The sequence below is a fragment of the Myxine glutinosa genome, chromosome 1 (assembly GCF_964187855.1).
Source record: "Myxine glutinosa chromosome 1, kmMyxGlut1.1, whole genome shotgun sequence".
Taxonomy (NCBI): Eukaryota; Metazoa; Chordata; class Myxini; order Myxiniformes; family Myxinidae; genus Myxine; species Myxine glutinosa.
The window spans coordinates 416,714,174-416,738,173 of record NC_136261.1 but is presented as its reverse complement, the minus strand read 5'-3'; the positions used below and the strand labels follow the sequence as shown (position 1 = coordinate 416,738,173).

The window sequence follows — 24,000 nt, the reverse complement described above, 5'->3', positions numbered from 1 at the left end:
TTTACATAACATCAGGTCAGCTTGCATCAGACCTGTCGCTGCAGACCTTCATGAGGCTAACGAAAAGGTGAAGTTGCCTTCACAACATTCTGCCAGAAGAGACTTCAATCAAATGATATTGGTTTTCATGACACCATGACGAAAATGAAGCTGAAGACTTTCAAGGATACAGATAAGTCCACCACAACAAAAGTGAAGGGTAAAGAAATCGCCTTGATAGCTGACCAGGATCTGTCCACAGGCTGATTGTTGTTGCTTCAGTGAGAAAGGTTGACATCAAAGATGCTGGTTCATTCATTGGGTCCATTTCCCTGCACCACTGCCAAACCATGATGGCTCTCCTGTACCAACAAACCAACAAAGACAAACTCATGCACTTCCTGGAGGGATCAGTTGAGGAGATCCCATTTGGCTCAATGTGGGTATGGGATTCGATGGCACTCATCAGAGTCTTCAAACCACAGCCAACATTTGGACAGTTTGCTGATGAAATGTTGAAAGTCCTTGTGAAACAAACAAAGATTAACAAGTCCAAGTTTGTGCACTTTGTTCCGGACAGATACGTGTCTGGCAGCATAAAGAATGCTGAAAGAGGAAGACGAGCAGAGGGAGGGACCCAGATCAGTGAAATATTTTCTCCTGATCAGAGGACACCAAAACAATGGTCCAAGTTTCGATCTTGTGGTGACAACAAGGAAAATCTGCTCCAGTTTCTGTTCAAACAGTGGTGCAAGACTGGGAAGCTGATTGATGACATCACAATTATTGTTGGACATTGCATTGAGTGTCATTCTATTCGAAAGCATGGCAATGATGAGGAAGTTTTGCAAATCCCAAGTCTGTTCTCAACACAAGCCGATACGAGACTTCAACTTCACTCTTCGTACGCTGTAATAACAGTGATCACATCATCATCATCATCAGTCCAGACACCGATGTCTTGGTACTATGTGTGGAATTTTGCAAGGTCATAGATGCAGAGGTCTACTTCCACACAGGCAGAGGAAGCAATACACGCACAATTGTTGTCTGTCACATAATTGACAATTTCAGGAAAGAAGTTTGTTCTGCGTTAATAGGATTTTGTTGTTTTACTGGATGCGACACAGTGAGTGCTATGTATGGTAATAATAAACCAAAATCTGCCAATACCTTGACATCAAGTAAAGAACACTGATCCACATTTGAAAAGCTTGGCATGGCGTTCACCGTACCACCATCCTTGCATGAAGACATCGAAGCATACACCTGTGAACTCTACGGGCAGAAGGGCTGCCGCGAGGCAAATTAAGCAAGATGCAGAATGTTCAAGACTGGGAGCTGTGGAGAGAAAAGCTTGCCTCTAAACAGAGATTTCATGCACAAGCACATATTGTGAGCAAACTCCCAAGCCGCCATTCACAAAAATGTGCCTTATCAGCAAACCAGAAATATCATCACCAAAGAACAATGGTTGGGATATTGATGATGGTTTGCTCACCATAGACTGGATGGGTCTTCCCCCAGCACCATCAAGTGTAATGGAACTTGCCCATTGCTCTTGCAAGAAGACACAATGTACTCGAGGGCGGTGCTCGTGTTTGCTGAACAAGCTTCCCTGTACTGATTTGTGTTCATCTAAAGTCTGTGCAACTCAGGCGTCTGTTCCTGACTTGACCCAGATTGAGGAAGAAATTGACACTCTGGAATCAGATGAAGATGCTTAATTACTTCCTTATACTCTGTGGGTTTTTATAACTTGAGTCTATAAGTCATTGATTCATTTTGATGTTTTGCTACTGAATGCACAAATATGATTGACAGGAATGCATTTAATGTTATTGTATCAACAAAAATCTCTGCGTTTTTGTTCTTTTTTCTTCATTTAACAACAAAGGGTTTGCCACTTTCTAAAGAATAGGGTCATTTCCATTTGAAAAATGAAAGATTAATTAATACAAAATTTTGTATTTCAGATGAATGTAAGACTGAGAAATTATGCATTTCATTCCAAAGTTAAAACATTATACCTGTGTTTTCTTTTCGCCGAGAACAGTTTATACTGCAGGTTAAAACAAAACGAATGTCGTTTAAGATTGTGAACTTTTGTCCTGTAGGGTCGGATTTTCATTTGAAAAATTACAATGAATATGCATGCCAAGTACAATATCTATCCTTTCCCATTTATTATTGAACCAAATTATATGTGCATTACTTAATGTGCACTAACTTGCCGATAGTCAGAGGAATTGGAGGAGTTGCATGTTTGTGTAATGATTCAGACTAACTATGACATCCTCATACAAACTTGTTTACATCAAGACTTGTTGTATGCAATATCATATATATGTCAAAGAGAATATGTGAAAACATGAGCCGTTTATAAACTGAACATAAATGGTATGTTTGAGTGGCTTTTGCCATTATTTAGTGCTGCTTCAGATAGGGATGCACACAGCTTGAGAGAGAATGAGAGATAGAGGAGGGGGGGAGGGAGAACGGATGTAACAAGATTATGAAAAATGTGACTTAAAATGAGTGCATGTGTGTGTCTGCATGGGTGTGCATGTGTGTGTGTGTGTGTGTGTGTGTGTGTGTGTGTGTGTGTGTGTGTGTGTGTGTGTTAAATGGAGAGAAAGGGGAAGGAAACAGGAAATATTTACAAGAAAGAAGAGTGAATGAGTATCATTTTGAATATAAAAAAGAATGATATGGATGTGCACGTGTCATGTGTGTAAAAGTATGTGTGTGTTTATGTGTATCTGTGTGTCTGTATATCTCAAGAGGACAAAAATAGAAAAAGGTAGTATGGGGATACGACACAAATATAAATACCCATTAAAGTAAATGTGTGATAATTACTTCGGTTTTTTGAAATATTTGTTTCTTTAATGCTTCATTTTTGTTTTCCAAGTTATAAATATAGGGATGTGGGGTGGGATCACGAGTCCCCAAAGTATACCAGTATGTTTCGAGCCTGGCTAGTCGAATTTACAGGGCAGATTTATACTTTTAGTGAATCAATTGATGCATAGAAGCAGTTTGTGAAATATTGGTTGCTAGGGATATTTTTACCATAGCAACGGACACAAATAGGAATTATGTACATGAAATAATCCACAAAATAATATCTGATAACATCAGATGATTTGCAAAATCATACATTTGCATGATCAGAGGATTGCAATGCTCAAAATCTCGATTTAGTAGCATCTATGCAACCGTTTCTCGGGAAAAGGAAGTCCTCACCAACGGAGTTTAACTTCCTCTTTGTTTTTAGCCGTTGCTCATTAATGTGCAAATTTCGAACATGGGAACATTTCATCAATGGTTCATCTACACTTATTAAACATATCAAGCACATATGCAGATACTTCTCATCGTAGACCACGGAATTCGAAAACCAAGCAGAATTAGTGGACTCGGCCCATGGTCTATTTGTACGGATGCTCTCGTTGGTTGTTATCTCCACAGACAGGTTTTATTTAGAAGGTGGAAGGAAGTTCTCCCAGAACTCAAAATCTCCACCTCCTTTTTCGGTAAAGGATTCTTTTTCATTGACCAGCTTGTGAAACTTCGTTCTCATAGCTTTGGTCCAAGGGCTCGTTTCAGAATCCTCACTGAACCTCTGACAGCTTCCACCTGTAGATTATTTGTCATGATATTCCCCGGAATGCTTTATAAGTCCTTCTTTGGGATTTTCTTGATCATCTGGATTCCCTGTTGCTCTGACTATCACTGGTACAATTTCAGATTTCTTCAATTTCCAAATCCTCTTCATCTCATTTTTCATATCCTGGTATTACAGATTTCAGCTCTCCTGTATGGATCCTCATATGTGATTTCAAACTGCTGCTATGAGAGAAACCTTTATCACATATCGAACATTTGTAAGGTCGCTCTCCTGTATGGATCCTCACATGTGATTTCAAATTGCAGCTATGAGAGAAACCTTTATCACATATCGAGCATTTGTAAGCTTGCTCTCCTGTATGGATCCTCATATGTGATTTCAAACTGCTGCTATGAGAGAAACCTTTATCACATATTGAGCATTTGTAAGGTCGCTCTCCTGTGTGGATCTTCATATGTGATTTCAATTTGCTGTTTAGAGAGAAACCTTTATCACATATCGAGCATTTGTAAGGTTGCTCTCCTGTATGGATCCTCATATGTAATTTCAAATTGCTGTTTTGAGAGAAACCTTTATCACATATCGAGCATTTGTAAGGTCGCTCTCCTGTGTGGATCCTGATATGTAATTTCAAACTGCCTTTTTGAGAGAAACCTTTATCACATATCGAGCATTTGTGAGGTCGCTCTCCTGTGTGGATCCTGATATGTAATTTCAAACGGCTTTTTTGAGAGAAACCTTTATCACATATCGAGCATTTGTGAGGTCGCTCTCCTGTATGGATCTTCATATGTGATTTCAATTCGCCTTTTTGAGAGAAAACTTTATCACATATCGAGCATTTGTGAGGTCGCTCTCCTGTATGGATCCTCATATGTGATTTCAAATTGCCTTTTGTCAAGAAACCTTTATCACAGACAGAGCACTTGTGGGGATGTTTTCCTGTATGAATCCTCATGTGTATTTTGATGTAACTCGTTGAAGCAAAATCCATTCTGCACACATTACACTTATAACGTATTCCCCTTTCTACAACCTTTTTGCGTTTGTTCAATTTAATATTAATCTTGGTGTTGTGAGGCCCAGACATGCACTTGTATTTTATAGGAAGTGAGTCTTGATTTCGTGATTTTTTCTTCAAAAAAGGCTTCTTCTTCACTGTCAAGCTGCGCCTGGACCTTATTTGTCCCTTATTACTTCTGGATTGTTCTACAGAAAGAAAGAACACAACAATTTTCCTTTTTTTTGTCAAAATCAAAATGCTAAATATTTAACACTTTTCCAAAAAATTAATATTTTCTCAACACAAAAGATCTCTTATGCAAAGTTAATTTTTTACGTTTCCACTCACCAGTTGCAAAACAGGCAGCACTCCCGTTTGTCATGTGAATATCACCTGAACATATCTTTGCCAAAGCACATTTTGAATCTTCTGTGACAGATGAATCATTGTTGTGTTGTCTGCCTTCCACATTTACAGGATAGACATCACCTGTGTACAAATCAGCATTCGTAGTTTGGAGGGAAATGAGACTGAGATCCATCTTGAGAGATCATAGAACATGTTACGTCATGAAATGTATACTTCCATTTAAATATAAACAGAGTGGCAATACCCCTGGGCGCTCATCTGGTAGAATAAAGCAGTATACTACACTGACTAAAGGTATTTAAAACCATACCAGGGCATTTTTAACCAATTTGAATGGATGCTGGAGGACAGGGCAGCATGTACAATCATACAAACGTCATCATAAGACTTTAAACAAACAAAAGAAAAATCAACCTCCATCCACCCCCTCTCCCCCCCCCCCCCAACCCCCATAGACTACCTTAGACTCCATTTTTGTAAATGCTAGGAAAAAAACGTTGGTACATCATGGGTGATGGACAGAATGTTGTGGTCAAGTTTTATTGGAATAGGATGTGTAGTTTCTGAGAAGAAAGCAAACACCTATTTTGGTGTCAGACCCTGCCCCCTGCACAACCCCAAAGGGGCAGATTTTTTTAATGCCATGAACAAACAATGGGCAAGCTGGGCAGTTGCCCAGGGGCCTCCACAACCAGGGGGCCTCCACATATGGACGATCAGAAGAAGCTGCACTCTCACTGTCTGAAAATTTCGAGTTCAGAATTTTCTTCCAGTAATTGATCAGTTTCTGAGTTCATTGGAGCAACGATTGGAAGCCTGTGAAAACACCTGTTCTCTTTTCGGTTTCTTGCAAAAAACTGGATTCACTGGACTGTGAATGAAATCGAAGCAGCTGCAGAAAAATTGGTTGCTGAGTACAAGGATGATCTAGATCAAACACTTGGTGTTGAACTTGTGCAGTTTTCAGCCTTCTTCACTCATTTACTGGAATAGGAAGATGATAACATAGGGAGAGAACATTTCCTTTACAAACTGTTGATGGACAAGAAAGTTGCGGATACATTTCCAAATGTCGAGATAATGCTACGGATGTACAGTCACGTGAAAACGTAAGTATACCCCATGTAAAGTTTTGACTTTTTCAACATATTTCAAAATACAGCTATTTGATCTTCATTTAATAATAATAATAATAATAATAATTATAATAATAAAGGAGTCTTATTTTGCCCCATCAAGCAGAGTAAACTGCCCTCATGGCGCTTTACATTATCATGCGAACGCACACACACCGCACACGCATACACAAACATACACACACACAGACACACCTTCACTCTTGCCCTATTCCTCTCCCTCCCCATTCAAAACCCACAGATATGTACTCCCCCTCCTCCTCCTCCCCTCCCTCCCCCGCACATGTACACAGACAAACTCTCAATCTCTGTCCCACCTCAAACCAAAGGGAAAACAGGACTTGGACTTTGAAAGACTTGTGAACAGATAGGTTTTGAGGGAGGTTTTAAAGGCAGGAAGAGGAGGTTTTAAAGGCAGGAAGAGAGTCAACCTGTCGAACAGAGGAAGGCAAGTCATTCAAGAGCAGAGGTGCAGCAAAGGAAAAGGATTTCTCGCCAAATGACTTGGTGCTGGTGCGCGGCGGCTCTAAGGTCATAGAGTCGTCGCTTGAATGAAGCCGTCGCCGAGGTTCATAGAGAGTGAGCAAATCGGAGAGATCATGAGGTCCCGTTCCACACAATGATTTATAACATATTGTGCAAATTTTTTATTGCACACGAGCAGAGACAGGCAGCCATTGTAAAGATTCAAGAAGCGGAGTAACATGGTCAGACTTCTTCGCCTTACAGACAAGACGAGCGGCAGAGTTTTGAACATTTGTAACTTATCCAAGAGAAACTGAGGGCACCCAGCATACAAAGAATTACAATAGTCTAGCCTTGAGAGGACAAGGGCACAGGAAGGTGTGCATTTCAACAATATTGACAGATTAAGGTTATATAATATAACAAATATCATGAAACATTTACATTTTGTAGTCCATTGTATAATTTAAATAAACATAAATGCAAATTTCGCATGTGGAAAAAGTAAGTACACCCCTACATTTATCACTACTTCAAATACCTAAAATTAGAATCAGGTGCACCAGGTCAGGTTGCCCCCCAAAATAGGTCTTTTTTTTGTTTGTTTGTTTGAAGTCATATGATTATGTCAGTATGATTCTACATGCTGCCATGTCTCTCGCAAGCTTTGAAACTGGTTTAAAATACCTTTTGTCAGTGTAATATACTGTTTATTCCACAAGGTGAGTGCCAGGGGTATTGACCTATTTTTGGTAATGTACCCAAGTTGCGGAGTCAAAATAATACTCAATACTCTTGCACCTTATTGCCAGGTGGTGATCATCACAACCAAGTATGTGAATTTTGACACAACCTTTCAGGAGGAGACAGAATGACTGACAGACATACGGATGGACAGAGCTGATTACAATACGACTACGATGAAGCGTCTTCATATTTTTCAAAAAGCGTGGAATAACAAGGATAAGCCTTCCATGGCTAAAGTGGTAACAATTTACTTCCTGCATGCAGATAACCTAAATGCACCGTTAAACATGGAACACCTTGGAATTTAATGCAATTTCCAAAAAAGAAAAAAAATATGGGAAATAGACACAGATTTTTCAAATGCCTGAACAAACTTTGGTACATCACGGGTGATGAAGGTTGTGGTCAAGTTTCATGGAAATCGTTTGTGTCGCTCTAATTTCAGGGTTTGGATGGATCAAACCTGGACCCAATTTGACCACTGGTAAACCTCCTGAGACCTCGATTATTTTTTCAATGCCCTGAATAAACTTGAGTTCCAACACACAAAATACAATCTTCGCCAAGTTTGGTCACAATCGCATCAGCAGTTTCAGAGAAGTTGCATGTGTTTATGGACAGACTGACGACGTGCCATTCCATAAGCTCCCCGGAAATATGTTCCAGGTGAGCTAAAATGTACCTTGTACCCTACATCAAAAATCCTTTAATATTAGACAATACAAAACTGCACCAAAACAGATAACACAAGTTAAAAGAATACAAAAAAAAAACAATGGCAGACGATCAAGATATTTGTTAACATGCGATGTTGCATTAAAAAAAACTCACAGACCAGACATGGCTCTTGATCCATCATCCTGAGAGCGGAGATTGCAGAAATCACTGAACCCGATTCCAGATAAACCAGGAACATTTTCCATCTGCACATTTTGGGATCTGAAAATCTTTTCACAGGAACTGGAAAGTTCCGGAATAACATTCTCCAAGTTGACGAAAATACTTCCCAAAAGAGAAGAACCTGCAATCTGGACATCTTGCGGCTTCGAAAAAGAATTCATAAATTTAGAGAAGTCAGCATACATTGCAAATTGTAATTTCTCTTTGGAGAGGGAGAGGAGCTCGGTCCGCAATGCATCCGACTCAGTACAAGCCCGAAAAACCTTCTGATTCTCAATTCCGAGCTTATCGATCACTGCTTGGGCTGTTTCTGCTCTCAGGCCTCGGGACTTGAGCCATTCCAAGAAGTTCTCCATTTCATCGATGACCTGCCAGGGATACAATGCTTATGTTAATTACAGAAAAATGATATGTCATTTTCTTCACTCTGTTTGGAATTTTTTGAGTTATTTCCGTTGTCAATCCAATCAATTATTATCCAAAAATGTGGGCTTTTACATCCAGATTGTTCACCGCTGTGTCCCATTTTGTAAGTTTTCTTCTCAATCAGCATCGAATGAATGAGTTTTTATATACAGAGACAAAAATAAACCCAGAGTAAATTATAGTAGGCACACAGCCGTAGTAATATATTGCTTTCTTGCATGACCTACAACACGGGTGGACACGATTTTGGTATGAATTTATTGAGAATATTATAGGAAACATTCTGTCACTTTTCACACGAAAGATTTTGGTACGTTAATGAGTAATTTAGATTTTAATTAATTATTTACATGTTTAAAATGTGCGCGTATCCTCAAACGGAACATAACCAATCGGAAGACGTGTTCAATATATCATCGGCAATAGGCCAATGACAACCGCCGTACCGGAACGGTGCAGTAACGCCTTGAGATAATATGGCGCCCTCCAGTGACGACGTGTTGTCTTCGAGTGACGAAAATACTCAAGAAAAAGTGTTTTATGTGCATCTTCCCATCCAAAAAGTGCAAAATTGTCCAATTTACAGACAAAACATGGTCCCGTTTCTTAGAATATGTCAACAAATGGAAGTCTTTGGATGGTCCTCAAGCAAAAATTGCGAGAGATTACGTTATCAACACTCGGCAGGATTCAGGGCAGATTCCAACACAGCGCTGTCGCCAGCAATACCACTTCACGGAGGATTCCATCAGCCGTGTTACGCACACTTTACAGACTCCCAACGTGTTGAAAGGGTAATGAAAAGCATGAAAAAGAAAGCCGATGCCTTAGCCTCTACGGGTAGGTTTAAAACTTGCACTTTTATAAGGTTAAAATTTGTTAAAAATCAATTATTCTCCAATGTTGTTATATTACTGGTTTTATGGGTTTTCCACATTAATTTTTGTTTCTTTGTGTGTGTGTGTTTTCTTTTTATACAGCAACCGTGCCCCAAGCTGATGTCGGTGGAGAAAAGGTTGAAGCAGAAAATACAAAACCAACAAAGAGACGGGCTCTTCGTTCCAGCTTTGGTAGACCTCCAGTGCCAGCAAGATCACAGCATGTTCTACCAAACATATGTATCCTATGCCAGAAAGAAAAAACTATAAGATGCAGATCCACCCACAAGAGAAACTAGAATCCGGGCACTCGGTAGAGCGCATACCTTCGCCGCAGCTACTGTTCTGTACTTGGCATGGGAGTGTATGCGATGTGAAACTTTATGTGAAATGCGATCGATTTTTAAAAATCAGAATTTGAGCAAATCTGTTTCATTCGTCTGTTAATATGCCTCCCCGATTGACAAATCTGCAATTTGAATTTCATTTGAGGTTGAAATGATTGCGGGAGATCGCGTTATAGTGATGACGTCTTGGATGGACATCCTCTTCTTCAGTCGCTCATAACTTTGAGTGAAATACGATCGAGTTAAAAATAGTCAGAATTTGAGCAAATCTGTTTCATTCGTTTGTTAATATGCCTCATCTATTGTCAAATCTGCAATTATAATTTTTTTTTGAGGTTGAAATGATCGCGGGAGATCGCGTTATAGTGATGACGTCCTGGATGGACATCTTCTTCTTCAGTCGCTCATAACTTTGAGTGAAATACGATCGAGTTAAAAATAGTCAGAATTTGAGCAAATCTGTTTCCCAAAATCTAATCAAATGTGTCCCGTATAATAACCAATCATCCCACCAAATTTCATGCAATTCGGTTGAATACTTTTTGAGTTATGCGATTAACATACACACACACAGACATACAAATAAATACACAGCGATCAAAACATAACCTTCCGCTTTTGCGAAGGTAAAAAGGAACACCTCATCACATGTTCAACCATAGATGCTGTCCATTTACAGCAAGCAGCAGAAGACAGTGGATATGTTTCACTTCTCCTGCAGATTAAAGACAAGGATTGTGTGGCAATCGAAGTTAGGTACCACAACTCATGCTACAGGGACTTTACACGCTACCTGACCAGGCCAGCCAACACACAAACAGGAAGTGATACTTCTCATTCAGAAGCATTTGAAGTTTTCAGCAAGACAGTGAAAACTCGCATCATTGGCAACAAAGAGATCATGAGACTTAAAAAAGTGAATGACTTATTCATCAAACAAATTAAGATAAGCCATGGAGTTGAGGCAAATTCATACAAGTCTGGATACCTGAAGCACAGGTTATCAAATAAATTTCCACAGCTATGTTTTATAACACCTCACATGAAATCACAAGGAGACATCGTCTATGTTAATGACATTTCTACAGCTACTCTTGTGGAAAAGCAGACAAACCTTCAAGAAGCCACGCAAAGCACGGCCCACAGTGAAATGGATTCGACAACAGATGGCACAGAAGCACCATTACAAGCAGGCCACCAATCACAAATGGGCTATGTGTATGCTGATCCAAATGCACTGCGCAATACTTACATGACAGCATTAGATCTCAGGCAAACAATCAGAGAAGTCAAACCTACTATGCCATGGCCATCGACAGCAGAACTTCTGAATTTGAAAGAGGCAGAAGCAATTGTGCCCTGCAGCCTACACAATATTTTAGCATGGGCAGTTGGCGCATCTGACGAGCTAGACACGGAGAAGATGGTAGATGTATCTGCACCAATCCATAGAAAACTCCTGTCCATATCACAGGATATAATTTCTCTGGCTTATAAAGGACGGAAACCGATGCCTAAGCATATGTCACTTGCTATGACATGTCATGGGGACCGCAAGGCTAACCCCAGCTCTTGCAGGGAAAATGGCCTTAAAATGTCTGTTGTTGTTGTTGTTGTTGTTGTTGTTGTATGACAGTGCGTCATCTATCAGGATCAGCCCAGTTGATAGGACTGTTAAATGGTTTGGGACACTGTGTTTCAAACTCTGATTTTAAATCATGATACAGCACTTGCTACACAAGAGGTTTGTCACGGTGAAGATTCCCTTCCATCCACCAGACAGCTAGGGATTCCAACCACGTCAGTATGGGATAACAATGACTTTGGAGAAGAAACGTTATCTGGACGTGGAACTACCCACAACACAAATGGCATTGTCGTCCAGAGTAATGTCAGTCCAAGAACTAATCAACCTAGGTCCTCTAGCACTAAAGATCCAGCTGTGAAAAGAACAAGAAACAGGTCAATGCAGCCGCCAGTGGTGAATCTACCTACATACTACGGGGGAAAAAAGGAAGGTCCAGTGCCGTTTGCAGAGCATGTTTCACTCCTTCAGTCTGCTAATGCACCCTTGCTGCAAAATCCTATGAAGGTCGACCTAGCCTACTACATTACAAAATTCAGAACAGACAAGATCTTGCCTTCTTGGACTGGGTTCAACAAGCTCCTTTCCCAAGTTGAGGTTCCACCAAAGTCTGTAATAGGCTATTTACCTGTCATTGATGGGAGCACCACAGAAATGGACACAGTCCTTACAATTCTGCAGAGAAGTGTCGAGATTGCCGATCAGCTAAGCTTGGAGATGGTCGTCGTTGTGATGGATCAAGCAATCTATGCGAAAGCACAACTGATTAGGTGGAGAAATGCGCAGTTTATGAAGAGGCTGGTCATACGACTTGGTGCTTTTCACACAGCTATGTCCTTTCTTGGTTGTTTGAGAAAGCGCTTTAGAGATGCTGGCCTTCAAGATATCGTGATAGAATCGGAGATTGTTGCGACAGGCTCGGTAAATGGGGTGATGACTGGTAAGCACTACAACAGAGCAGTCAGAGCTCACAAGCTGGTGGTGGAGGCAATGTATCAAATGCGACTCAATGCTTATCTGGACACCATTCCTGAAGAGGCAAACAGAGTAAAACAGCTGATGGCAGACTTGGCCCAAGCCTTCCCCAAACCTGAATATCAAGAAATCTTGAATGGAGAAAGATTTCATCAGTTTGAGACATCTTACAGTCAATTCATAGAAGCTTGCAACAAGAAGCAGACCTTTGGATTCTGGAGTTCGTATATCGAGATGGTAGAAGTTCTCCTGCTCTTCCTGAGAGGTACTCGTGAAGCAAATTGGGAACTTCACTTGGCAAGTGTAAGACGTATGCTACCATGGGTGTTTGCATATGACCACCTCAATTATAGTAGATACCTCCCTGTGTACTGGCTTGAAATGTCTGATCTTGCAACTACCCACCCAACAATACATCAGCAATGTCTGGAAGGTGACTTTGCTGTTCAGAGGAGCAATAATGCCTTCGCCAAACTTGCTTATGACCAAACTATTGAACAGACAGCAAACCGTGACTCAAAAACAAAAGGAGGTATGACAGGTTTTACAACCAGTAAACGAACTGTAAACAGGTGGATATGGTCCCATCATGCAAGAGGCTTAATCACTCGAGAATGTGAGGCCATGGCAGGCAAAGAAGAGCAGAGCACAACATGATCAGATCTCCTGCAAAGCCGTATGAAACGGGATTAGGCAGATGTTAAGAAATTTGTGGATACAACTAACAGTATGGTCAATCCTTTCGACTATGAGCAAGATGAGCTGATACACATCACGTCAGGAGCAGTAGCAACACTAGATGTCCAAACTGATATGCAGACTGCATATGAAAGGGGTGAAACAGAATTCACCAAGTTGTCCAGAGAGCATCTACAAACAGGAGAAGTGGACTTGTTTGTCAGCATGAAACAAATGAAGCTGAAGACATTTACCAGTATGTCTAAGACTGTAAAATGCAGAGTACATGGAAAGGATGTCTCCCTGAAAGCCGACAGAAATCTGCTAGCAAGACTGGTCGTGATTGGATGGTACAGGAATATTAATCTGCAGGAGCTACTGACGTATTCCTTGTGTCCGTTACCACTCTCACTCGCAAATTATCAAGGGTCTCTGGTCAAGATCAACAAAGCCAACTTGCTCCATGCCCTTGAAAGTCAGCCAGAGAAGCCTCCAGCAGAAACTCCCATTATAGGTGGTGTGTATGTTGTGGATGGCATGGCTATGATACAGCAGTTGAACGTGAACAAGGTACCAGGCCAAAGAACATTTCTCAACCTTTCTCTTGCCATCTTGAGACGTCTTGTGAAAATGGCGAAAGCAAACAGATCACAAGAGATTCACTTTGTGACCGATACCTACAGGCAAGTCTCCATGAAGAATGCCGAGAGGGCCAAGAGAGCAGAAAATGGCTCTCAGTTGATGCGAATTCATGGCCAGGCACTTCCTCAACAGTGGAAGAAGTTCCTCTCAAATGGAGAGAATAAGGAATTGCTAGTGGAGTATTTGGACGAGACATGGACTAAAGTTCTCACATCAGAATTGAGGGGAGTGAAGGTTTTTTTTGGCACATGGAAGGATGTGCCATTCTTTCTCGCCAGGAAAGGAGGTGACTGATCAGGTGCTAAAAGTAGAGGAGCCACATCTCTGCTCCACACAGGAAGCCGATACGAGGATGTATTTGCATGCAGCATGTGCAGCCCGTACCTATGCCGATGTCATCATTGTCAGTCCTGATACTGACGTCTTCATTGTTGGTATAGCTCTTCAATTCATAGTTCCTACACATATGTATTTCCATAAGGCGAGAGGAGTGAATTCGAGAACCATTGACCTGCAGTCTGTTCATGATAGTATCGGAGATGATGTCAGCCAGGCATTAATAGGCCGACATCGCTTCACTGGGTGTGACAGCGTAAGCTCATTTTACGGCAAGGGAAAGAAGAAAGCCTTTAATCTTCTTCTTAAGGAGAGAGAACTGTGCAATGCTTTGAAGGACCTTGGCGAGCATTTTGACGTACAGCTAGACTTAATAGCAGCACTGGAGGTATTTGTTTGCAAATTGTATGGACAACACAGCGTCACAACCGTCAACGAGGCCAGGTACATGTTCCGACTGGCAAGGAAATCTGAAATCACAATGCCTTCCAACCTAGATGCTCTGAGGGAACACATCAAACGGGACAACTACCAAGCAGATATGTGCTTTCCATAACGTTTACAGTTTCATTGTAAGATATAATTTGTAAGACTTGTGTGCAACATGTAAACCTGTCATAATTATGTGTAAAGTTAATCAGGTGCAAAAATAATACTATATTTTGGGAGTCAGTCAGGAAATAAATGCCTTGCTCATATCCTTTTGTTAGTGTTTTTTGAACATCAAATCAACGATCAAATATTGTGAAAAAAACCAAAATATGAATATGTGTTTAATTCAGAGATATCTTATATTCCATGATCATAATGCATTTTACTATGTACACAAGGCTAAAAAAGGAATGAAGCAGATCTCATTATGAGGCAGACTCCACAATTTAATGTTACTGTTCAATACCTTCATTGCAGCATAACATAACATTGGAAGGTAACAACTGAGGCTGAATTTTTTTTTCACCTTTTCAATATTTTCAGGTATTTACAAGAGGAGCCTACAACCAAATGCAGAGATACCCGTTCCTGATGGGCATGGGTGGAAGATGGAAAGCGGTGAGCTAGTCATCAACTGGATGAACCTTCCTCCTGCTCCAGACAGTGTTATGGAGTTAGCTTACTGCACTGGTAACTGCAAGAAAAGTAAATGTGGTGATGCTGATACTTGTACCTGTCTTCAAAACAATGTTCCATGTACAGATCTGTGCAAGTGTGCGAGAAATAACTGTTGCAATATCACTGGACACAATGACTTAGACGATGATAGTGAGGATAATGATTCTGATGATGGCAGTGATGGGGAAGTAGAGGAACCTGACACAGAAAATGAATGAGTTTAGTGTGTGGTCCATTTTAGGCTCGGAAATTTAATACCAGGAACATGCAATTGATTCACATAGTGAAAAATTTCCTCACTGCTGTGAAGAATTATTTTGTGCTCATGGTCCAAAAGCATTTCTCATCTTGAAAGATGGCATACTTGCATGAAGTGACATCAATATTAGATCACTGCAATTTAGGAAATAAAATTTCATGCAAACCTTTGTGTCACTCATTTTTTTATATTTTTAAAATCAGAATCAATACATATTTATGTTAGTACTATTTTCAACTCAATTACATACACTTTGTGTTGTTATTTGAACTCTAAATATGTTTTTAAAAAATAACGTATACTTGATCTATGATGACATTTTGGCCAGCGGTTCTCGTTTATGTGCAACATTTACGCTTGTGAAAAAAAGTATGTTTCTCATGGTACTATAGCCTTTCATTTACCATCACGTTTGCCCCCACCCTTGTGGTAAGTCACGAAATCAAAAAACTGAAACGATATTGGTCTCTGGGCCCACAGTCTACTGGTCCTGTGACTATCTCTGCTGAATAATTATTCTGCACTTATTTTGTCTATACCCTTCATTGTCTCAAACATATATCATATCCCATCATAACCGCCTCATTTCTAATGCATGTTACAAGGGGCATTCTTGGGGGAAATGCCAGGGGCATAGAAAGGGCCCCTTTATATGGTATGTGCCATGTGGCAAAGTATAGAAAAGAAGGGACATTCCATAGCTTGTAGAAAATGCCAAACAGAAAATAAGGGACATTCAAAACTTTCGTGTGCATGCTGGACTACTCGTGTTCTTAGGAGGAAGCAAGGAATGCTCTAGAAAAGTTGATATAAAAGGGGCACCCTACATCTTGCAAATAAAATACATTAACTTCTTCTTGTGTAAAGGTATTGTGTTTTTGTGTGGTCATGAGGTTGGAAATGAACTGTGATCGAGTTATTATTGTGATGTGTTTGGAAATGGAGATTTCACATGCAAGCGGGCCTTTTTGGTAACATCTTCTGTGGAAATATGTGGTGGAGAATTCGAATGGCGCCCCTTTATTGGCCTAATGGATGAGGCATCAGACTTCCAAGCAGGGGATTGTGGGTGCAAGTCCCATTTGGTTTGAATATTTTTTTTCTTCTTTCTTTTTCAAATCTTTTATAGAGTTTTGAATAAAGTCTTGCACAATGAACAAAATGCAGTTTTTTAGCTGCGATGAGCAGCTCTATGAGGACCGCGTTGTTGTTGGGTGCCTTTTTGAACAGCGCATGCGGATACACTCAGACGTGTGTTGGTATGAGGTAAGAACATTGCGGACTAAAGTGGCCATTTGTTTGAAGAAACCAGAATAAATTTAGCAACAAAGACAACATGAAAGTTTTCATATCAATCTCGTTTCACAAAACTTGACACAAATTAGGTGTAATTATTGAATAGCGCATGCGCATGCACTCGGACGTGCGTTGGTATGAGGTAAGAATATCGGACTAAAATCGCGATTTGTTTGAAGAAACAAGAATAAATTTAACAACAAAGACAACATGAAAGTTTTCATATCAATCTCGTTTCACAAAACTTGACACAAATTAGGTGTAATTAACATATATATACAGTACATGAAAACAATTCACACAGGGGCCGAGCCTCGGGGATGCTTAGTCCACCAGCAGAATCCCAGCATATGCAGGTACACAATACATATAGACTTACAGCGGATTGAGAAATACCAAAGAAGCGACCACAGTGTGTAACCTGGAATATGGTCACACGCGACTTGGAATATGGCATATTTTTTTTCTTCTTTCTTTTTCAAGTATTTTACATCATCTTGAATAAAGTCTTGCATGATTAACAAAATACAGTTTGTTCATATTTAAAACGTATCAATTCTTAAACCTGATTTTCAGCATCATTACGAGTCATGTCCACAGTGCTATTGTGACAAATTTTAAGGTACCAAAGCCATGCAAAAATGCGTCAGCCGTGACATCACCAGATATTATCTACGTCACATCAAATTTGAACACGACACTAACCATTTGAGCTCCCAAAATGAGTGATAAAATGAAACATGTGCCTTTTACCATGATAAATGACATGCTAATTTTAACACTAACTAACACACACACACACACACACACACACACACACACACACACACACACACACACACACACACACACACACACACACACACACACACACACACACACACACACACACACACACACACACACACACCTTTTAAATAAAAAGTCACCCCGTTTCCTTTTTTCAACAAAACTGTGTATTTTAAGAAACAGTGAAGGTTATTTATTTATTTCGTCCAATGTGGGAAGGGCTTGTGGTATTGTCTACAGGTATGCACACTCACCTTTAAGCTGTCTCGTCTGGGCCCAGGGATGCACGTTAAGCTGGCTGTCCAGTCTGTTAGCATTAATTATTGGGGAAAATGCCAGGGCCATAGAAAAGGCCCCTTTATATGGTATGTGCGATGTGGCAAACTATAGAAAAGGCCCCTTTATATGGTATGTGCGATGTGGCAAACTATAGAATAGGCCCCTTTATATGGTATGTGCCATGTGGCAAACTATAGAAAAGGCCCATTTATATGGTATGTGCCATGTGGCAAACTATAGAAAAGAAGTGACATTCTTGGGGAAAATGCCAATTTGATTCACACAGACGCATGAAGAAGTAAATGCATTTCATTTGCCAAATGTCGGGCCCTTTATATGAACTTTTATAGAGCATTCCTTGGTTCTTCCTATGGAACTTAGTTCTTATTGTTGGAACTTGGAAGTTATTGACATTCGCCCCCCCCCCCCCTCTGATTTCAAACGCACATACCATATAAAGGGGCCTTTTCTATGCCCCTGGCATTTCCCCCAATATATTGTTACAGATACGACTTTGATGGTATGGTGGGCCGAGCGGGATGGCCGCCGTATCCGTACAAGTTACCCGATTGTGCCCGAACGTTGACTAGCCGCGCTATGCTGGCTCAATAAGAAAAAGAAGACACCCGGCTGGATTACAATCACACAATACGACACCAACGTTTCGATTCTCAAGTATATTCGTACGGAAAAAGGTTAGATTACAGGGGCTAGAGGTATATTACAGGAAGACAGGCACTTAGACACACTCTTATATTAACCCCGGACAGACGACAGACACACGGGACAAAATGCTGACTCACACGGGGGTTGATGAAAAGGAAAGGCAGGTCGCGATGGCTCAAGGTGCACTCTTGGCTCAAGGCAGAATCGACTCGGTCCGGTCCAGAGATGCGGGGAGGTATCGTCGCGCTGGGGGTGGCGGTGGCTTCTCTCTCCAGTCTCCAAGCTGAGGCGCATCTGACGTCACGTCCGGCAAGCGGCTGCGTATATCCGGCGGGGAGTGACACGCCCTCGGCTCGTTAGCTCCGCCTCGTGGAATCGGCACGTTGCTTCTCATTGGGTGCGTGCGGGGGGGGGTTACTGGCTCCGCCCCTGACGAGGAGCTGACAGCCAGCCCCTTCGGGGTAACCCCGTGGAGCGCATGGTCTGGAGCTAATCGAGCCGGTGTGAGGACGCATCCTCCCCCGCTCCGCCGCCATCTCCTCTGTTGTTGTTGTAATTGTTGTTGTAGTTGTTGTTATTGTTGTTGTTTGGGGAAGAAGATGGGAGGAGGTATGGGAAAGGTCCTAAACTCACTACTGATGCCATATAATCACATTCTGGTGCAACGAAGAGTCATAATTAATGGAGACGAGGCCTTAACTGACATAGAATAAGAATAACTAGGAAGATGTCCGAAAGTTGTCTACGTGTGGTGCGGTGGACCTGGGCACGACATTTAATGGGGGAATAAGGGGAAGGTCGGCTCTACTGATTGTTATTTACATGCAATGGGACTAGGGAATGGGGGATCGGGGAAAGTTGGGGAGTATTGGAGAAAATAGGGGAATATTTACAAGCGGATATGGAGGCCAAATTCCATATTCGCAACAATATATATAAATATACATGAAATGAATTGGTTGAAAATTGATGATTTATATCACGTGACCTAAGACCTGTTTCCCTCAGAAACAACCCACTTCCAGTTTCGCACCCCCCTGATGCAGTGCCCCCTGTTCCCGGGAGGCTGGCACTCATTTTTCCGACTTCAAAAGGACGACAACCTGAGTCAATCCACCAGGTGTTATTTTCACGACGTGACCCTAAAATCTTAAAGCAGCCACATTTACCATGAAGCCAACACCAGGATTAGTTTTTCAGGTAACGAAGTAGAACGACACTCGGTATCGCACAAACATCCACCAGGATAAACAGGTAACGTTTTGTATCCACTGATAGACCGGATCTGGATTCGGACCTGAACCTAAATCGAATCAGCTTCTTCTTCTTCACACCTACCCATCTCATCCCCCGAGTTTCGTCATAATCCATCCACATCTCTGTCATATCGTGCTGTGTTTAATCACAATGTTCGTCCGATCTCTATTAATATTATGAAGAATCACTTCAAATGATCGTTTTACAGAAGATCTTTCTCAGTATAAATTATAAAATGAGAATCTCCGAACAAACCTTTTCCACAGAAGATCCGAACCGATCACTGTTGGGGGGCAAAAGGACACGGGGGGCCTCGCACGGGGGGCAAAAGGACACGGGGGGCCTCGCACGGGGGGCAAAAGGACACGGGGGGCCTCGCACGGGGGGCAAAAGGACACGGGGGGCCTCGCACGGGGGGCAAAAGGACACGGGGGGGCTCGCACGGGGGGCAAAAGGACACGGGGGGCCTCGCACGGGGGGCAAAAGGACACGGGGGGCCTCGCACGGGGGGCAAAAGGACACGGGGGGCAAAAGGACGCGGGGCCTCGCACGGGGGGCAGAACGGACGCGGGGCCTCGCACGGGGGGCAGAACGGACGCGGGGCCTCGCACGGGGGGCAGAACGGACGCGGGGCCTCGCACGGGGGGCAGAACGGACGCGGGGCCTCGCACGGGGGGCAGAACGGACGCGGGGCCTCGCACGGGGGACAGAACGGACGCGGGGCCTCGCACGGGGGACAGAACGGACGCGGGGCCTCGCACGGGGGACAGAACGGACGCGGGGCCTCGCACGGGGGACAGAACGGACGCGGGGCCTCGCACGGGGGACAGAACGGAGGCGGGGCCTCGCACGGGGGACAGAACGGACGCGGGGCCTCGCACGGGGGACAGAACGGACGCGGGGCCTCGCACGGGGGACAGAACGGACGCGGGGCCTCGCACGGGGGACAGAACGGAGGCGGGGCCTCGCACGGGGGACAGAACGGACGCGGGGCCTCGCACGGGGGACAGAACGGACGCGGGGCCTCGCACGGGGGACAGAACGGACGCGGGGCCTCGCACGGGGGACAGAACGGACGCGGGGCCTCGCACGGGGGACAGAACGGACGCGGGGCCTCGCACGGGGGACAGAACGGACGCGGGGCCTCGCACGGGGGACAGAACGGACGCGGGGCCTCGCACGGGGGACAGAACGGACGCGGGGCCTCGCACGGGGGACAGAACGGACGCGGGGCCTCGCACGGGGGACAGAACGGACGCGGGGCCTCGCACGGGGGACAGAACGGACGCGGGGCCTCGCACGGGGGACAGAACGGACGCGGGGCCTCGCACGGGGGACAGAACGGACGCGGGGCCTCGCACGGGGGACAGAACGGACGCGGGGCCTCGCACGGGGGACAGAACGGACGCGGGGCCTCGCACGGGGGACAGAACGGACGCGGGGCCTCGCACGGGGGACAGAACGGACGCGGGGCCTCGCACGGGGGACAGAACGGACGCGGGGCCTCGCACGGGGGACAGAACGGACGCGGGGCCTCGCACGGGGGACAGAACGGACGCGGGGCCTCGCACGGGGGACAGAACGGACGCGGGGCCTCGCACGGGGGACAGAACGGACGCGGGGCCTCGCACGGGGGACAGAACGGACGCGGGGCCTCGCACGGGGGACAGAACGGACGCGGGGCCTCGCACGGGGGACAGAACGGACGCGGGGCCTCGCACGGGGGACAGAACGGACGCGGGGCCTCGCACGGGGGACAGAACGGACGCGGGGCCTCGCACGGGGGACAGAACGGACGCGGGGCCTCGCACGGGGGACAGAACGGACGCGGGGCCTCGCACGGGGGACAGAACGGACGCGGGGCCTCGCACGGGGGACAGAACGGACGCGGGGCCTCGCACGGGGGACAGAACGGACGCGGGGCCTCGCACGGGGGACAGAACGGACGCGGGGCCTCGCACGGGGGACAGAACGGACGCGGGGCCTCGCACGGGGGACAGAACGGACGCGGGGCCTCGCACGGGGGACAGAACGGACGCGGGGCCTCGCACGGGGGACAGAACGGACGCGGGGCCTCGCACGGGGGACAGAACGGACGCGGGGCCTCGCACGGGGGACAGAACGGACGCGGGGCCTCGCACGGGGGACAGAACGGACGCGGGGCCTCGCACGGGGGACAGAACGGACGCGGGGCCTCGCACGGGGGACAGAACGGACGCGGGGCCTCGCACGGGGGACAGAACGGACGCGGGGCCTCGCACGGGGGACAGAACGGACGCGGGGCCTCGCACGGGGGACAGAACGGACGCGGGGCCTCGCACGGGGGACAGAACGGACGCGGGGCCTCGCACGGGGGACAGAACGGACGCGGGGCCTCGCACGGGGGACAGAACGGACGCGGGGCCTCGCACGGGGGACAGAACGGACGCGGGGCCTCGCACGGGGGACAGAACGGACGCGGGGCCTCGCACGGGGGACAGAACGGACGCGGGGCCTCGCACGGGGGACAGAACGGACGCGGGGCCTCGCACGGGGGACAGAACGGACGCGGGGCCTCGCACGGGGGACAGAACGGACGCGGGGCCTCGCACGGGGGACAGAACGGACGCGGGGCCTCGCACGGGGGACAGAACGGACGCGGGGCCTCGCACGGGGGACAGAACGGACGCGGGGCCTCGCACGGGGGACAGAACGGACGCGGGGCCTCGCACGGGGGACAGAACGGACGCGGGGCCTCGCACGGGGGACAGAACGGACGCGGGGCCTCGCACGGGGGACAGAACGGACGCGGGGCCTCGCACGGGGGACAGAACGGACGCGGGGCCTCGCACGGGGGACAGAACGGACGCGGGGCCTCGCACGGGGGACAGAACGGACGCGGGGCCTCGCACGGGGGACAGAACGGACGCGGGGCCTCGCACGGGGGACAGAACGGACGCGGGGCCTCGCACGGGGGACAGAACGGACGCGGGGCCTCGCACGGGGGACAGAACGGACGCGGGGCCTCGCACGGGGGACAGAACGGACGCGGGGCCTCGCACGGGGGACAGAACGGACGCGGGGCCTCGCACGGGGGACAGAACGGACGCGGGGCCTCGCACGGGGGACAGAACGGACGCGGGGCCTCGCACGGGGGACAGAACGGACGCGGGGCCTCGCACGGGGGACAGAACGGACGCGGGGCCTCGCACGGGGGACAGAACGGACGCGGGGCCTCGCACGGGGGACAGAACGGACGCGGGGCCTCGCACGGGGGACAGAACGGACGCGGGGCCTCGCACGGGGGACAGAACGGACGCGGGGCCTCGCACGGGGGACAGAACGGACGCGGGGCCTCGCACGGGGGACAGAACGGACGCGGGGCCTCGCACGGGGGACAGAACGGACGCGGGGCCTCGCACGGGGGACAGAACGGACGCGGGGCCTCGCACGGGGGACAGAACGGACGCGGGGCCTCGCACGGGGGACAGAACGGACGCGGGGCCTCGCACGGGGGACAGAACGGACGCGGGGCCTCGCACGGGGGACAGAACGGACGCGGGGCCTCGCACGGGGGACAGAACGGACGCGGGGCCTCGCACGGGGGACAGAACGGACGCGGGGCCTCGCACGGGGGACAGAACGGACGCGGGGCCTCGCACGGGGGACAGAACGGACGCGGGGCCTCGCACGGGGGACAGAACGGACGCGGGGCCTCGCACGGGGGACAGAACGGACGCGGGGCCTCGCACGGGGGACAGAACGGACGCGGGGCCTCGCACGGGGGACAGAACGGACGCGGGGCCTCGCACGGGGGACAGAACGGACGCGGGGCCTCGCACGGGGGACAGAACGGACGCGGGGCCTCGCACGGGGGACAGAACGGACGCGGGGCCTCGCACGGGGGACAGAACGGACGCGGGGCCTCGCACGGGGGACAGAACGGACGCGGGGCCTCGCACGGGGGACAGAACGGACGCGGGGCCTCGCACGGGGGACAGAACGGACGCGGGGCCTCGCACGGGGGACAGAACGGACGCGGGGCCTCGCACGGGGGACAGAACGGACGCGGGGCCTCGCACGGGGGACAGAACGGACGCGGGGCCTCGCACGGGGGACAGAACGGACGCGGGGCCTCGCACGGGGGACAGAACGGACGCGGGGCCTCGCACGGGGGACAGAACGGACGCGGGGCCTCGCACGGGGGACAGAACGGACGCGGGGGCCTCGCACGGGGGACAGAACGGACGCGGGGCCTCGCACGG

The 24,000-nt window shown here is 46.9% G+C and overlaps 1 protein-coding gene across 2 annotated transcripts in view; it reads right to left on the bottom strand.

The window, feature by feature from the left end:
- LOC144888231 (uncharacterized) overlaps nt 1–24,000 on the bottom strand; it is a 186,398-nt gene that overhangs the window by 6,258 nt on the left and 156,140 nt on the right. The window contains exons 2-3 of one of the 2 annotated variants that reach the window (XM_078770576.1): nt 8,169–8,601; nt 4,965–5,105 (exon numbers count right to left, since the gene is read on the bottom strand). In XM_078770576.1, coding sequence (XP_078626702.1) covers nt 4,965–5,105; nt 8,169–8,589 — 562 coding nt within the window. In that variant the 5' untranslated portion in view covers nt 8,590–8,601. Of the gene's footprint in view, nt 1–4,964; nt 5,106–8,168; nt 8,602–14,954; nt 15,227–24,000 lie in introns of those variants that run through there. The other variant, XR_013621927.1, reaches the window with a different exon arrangement.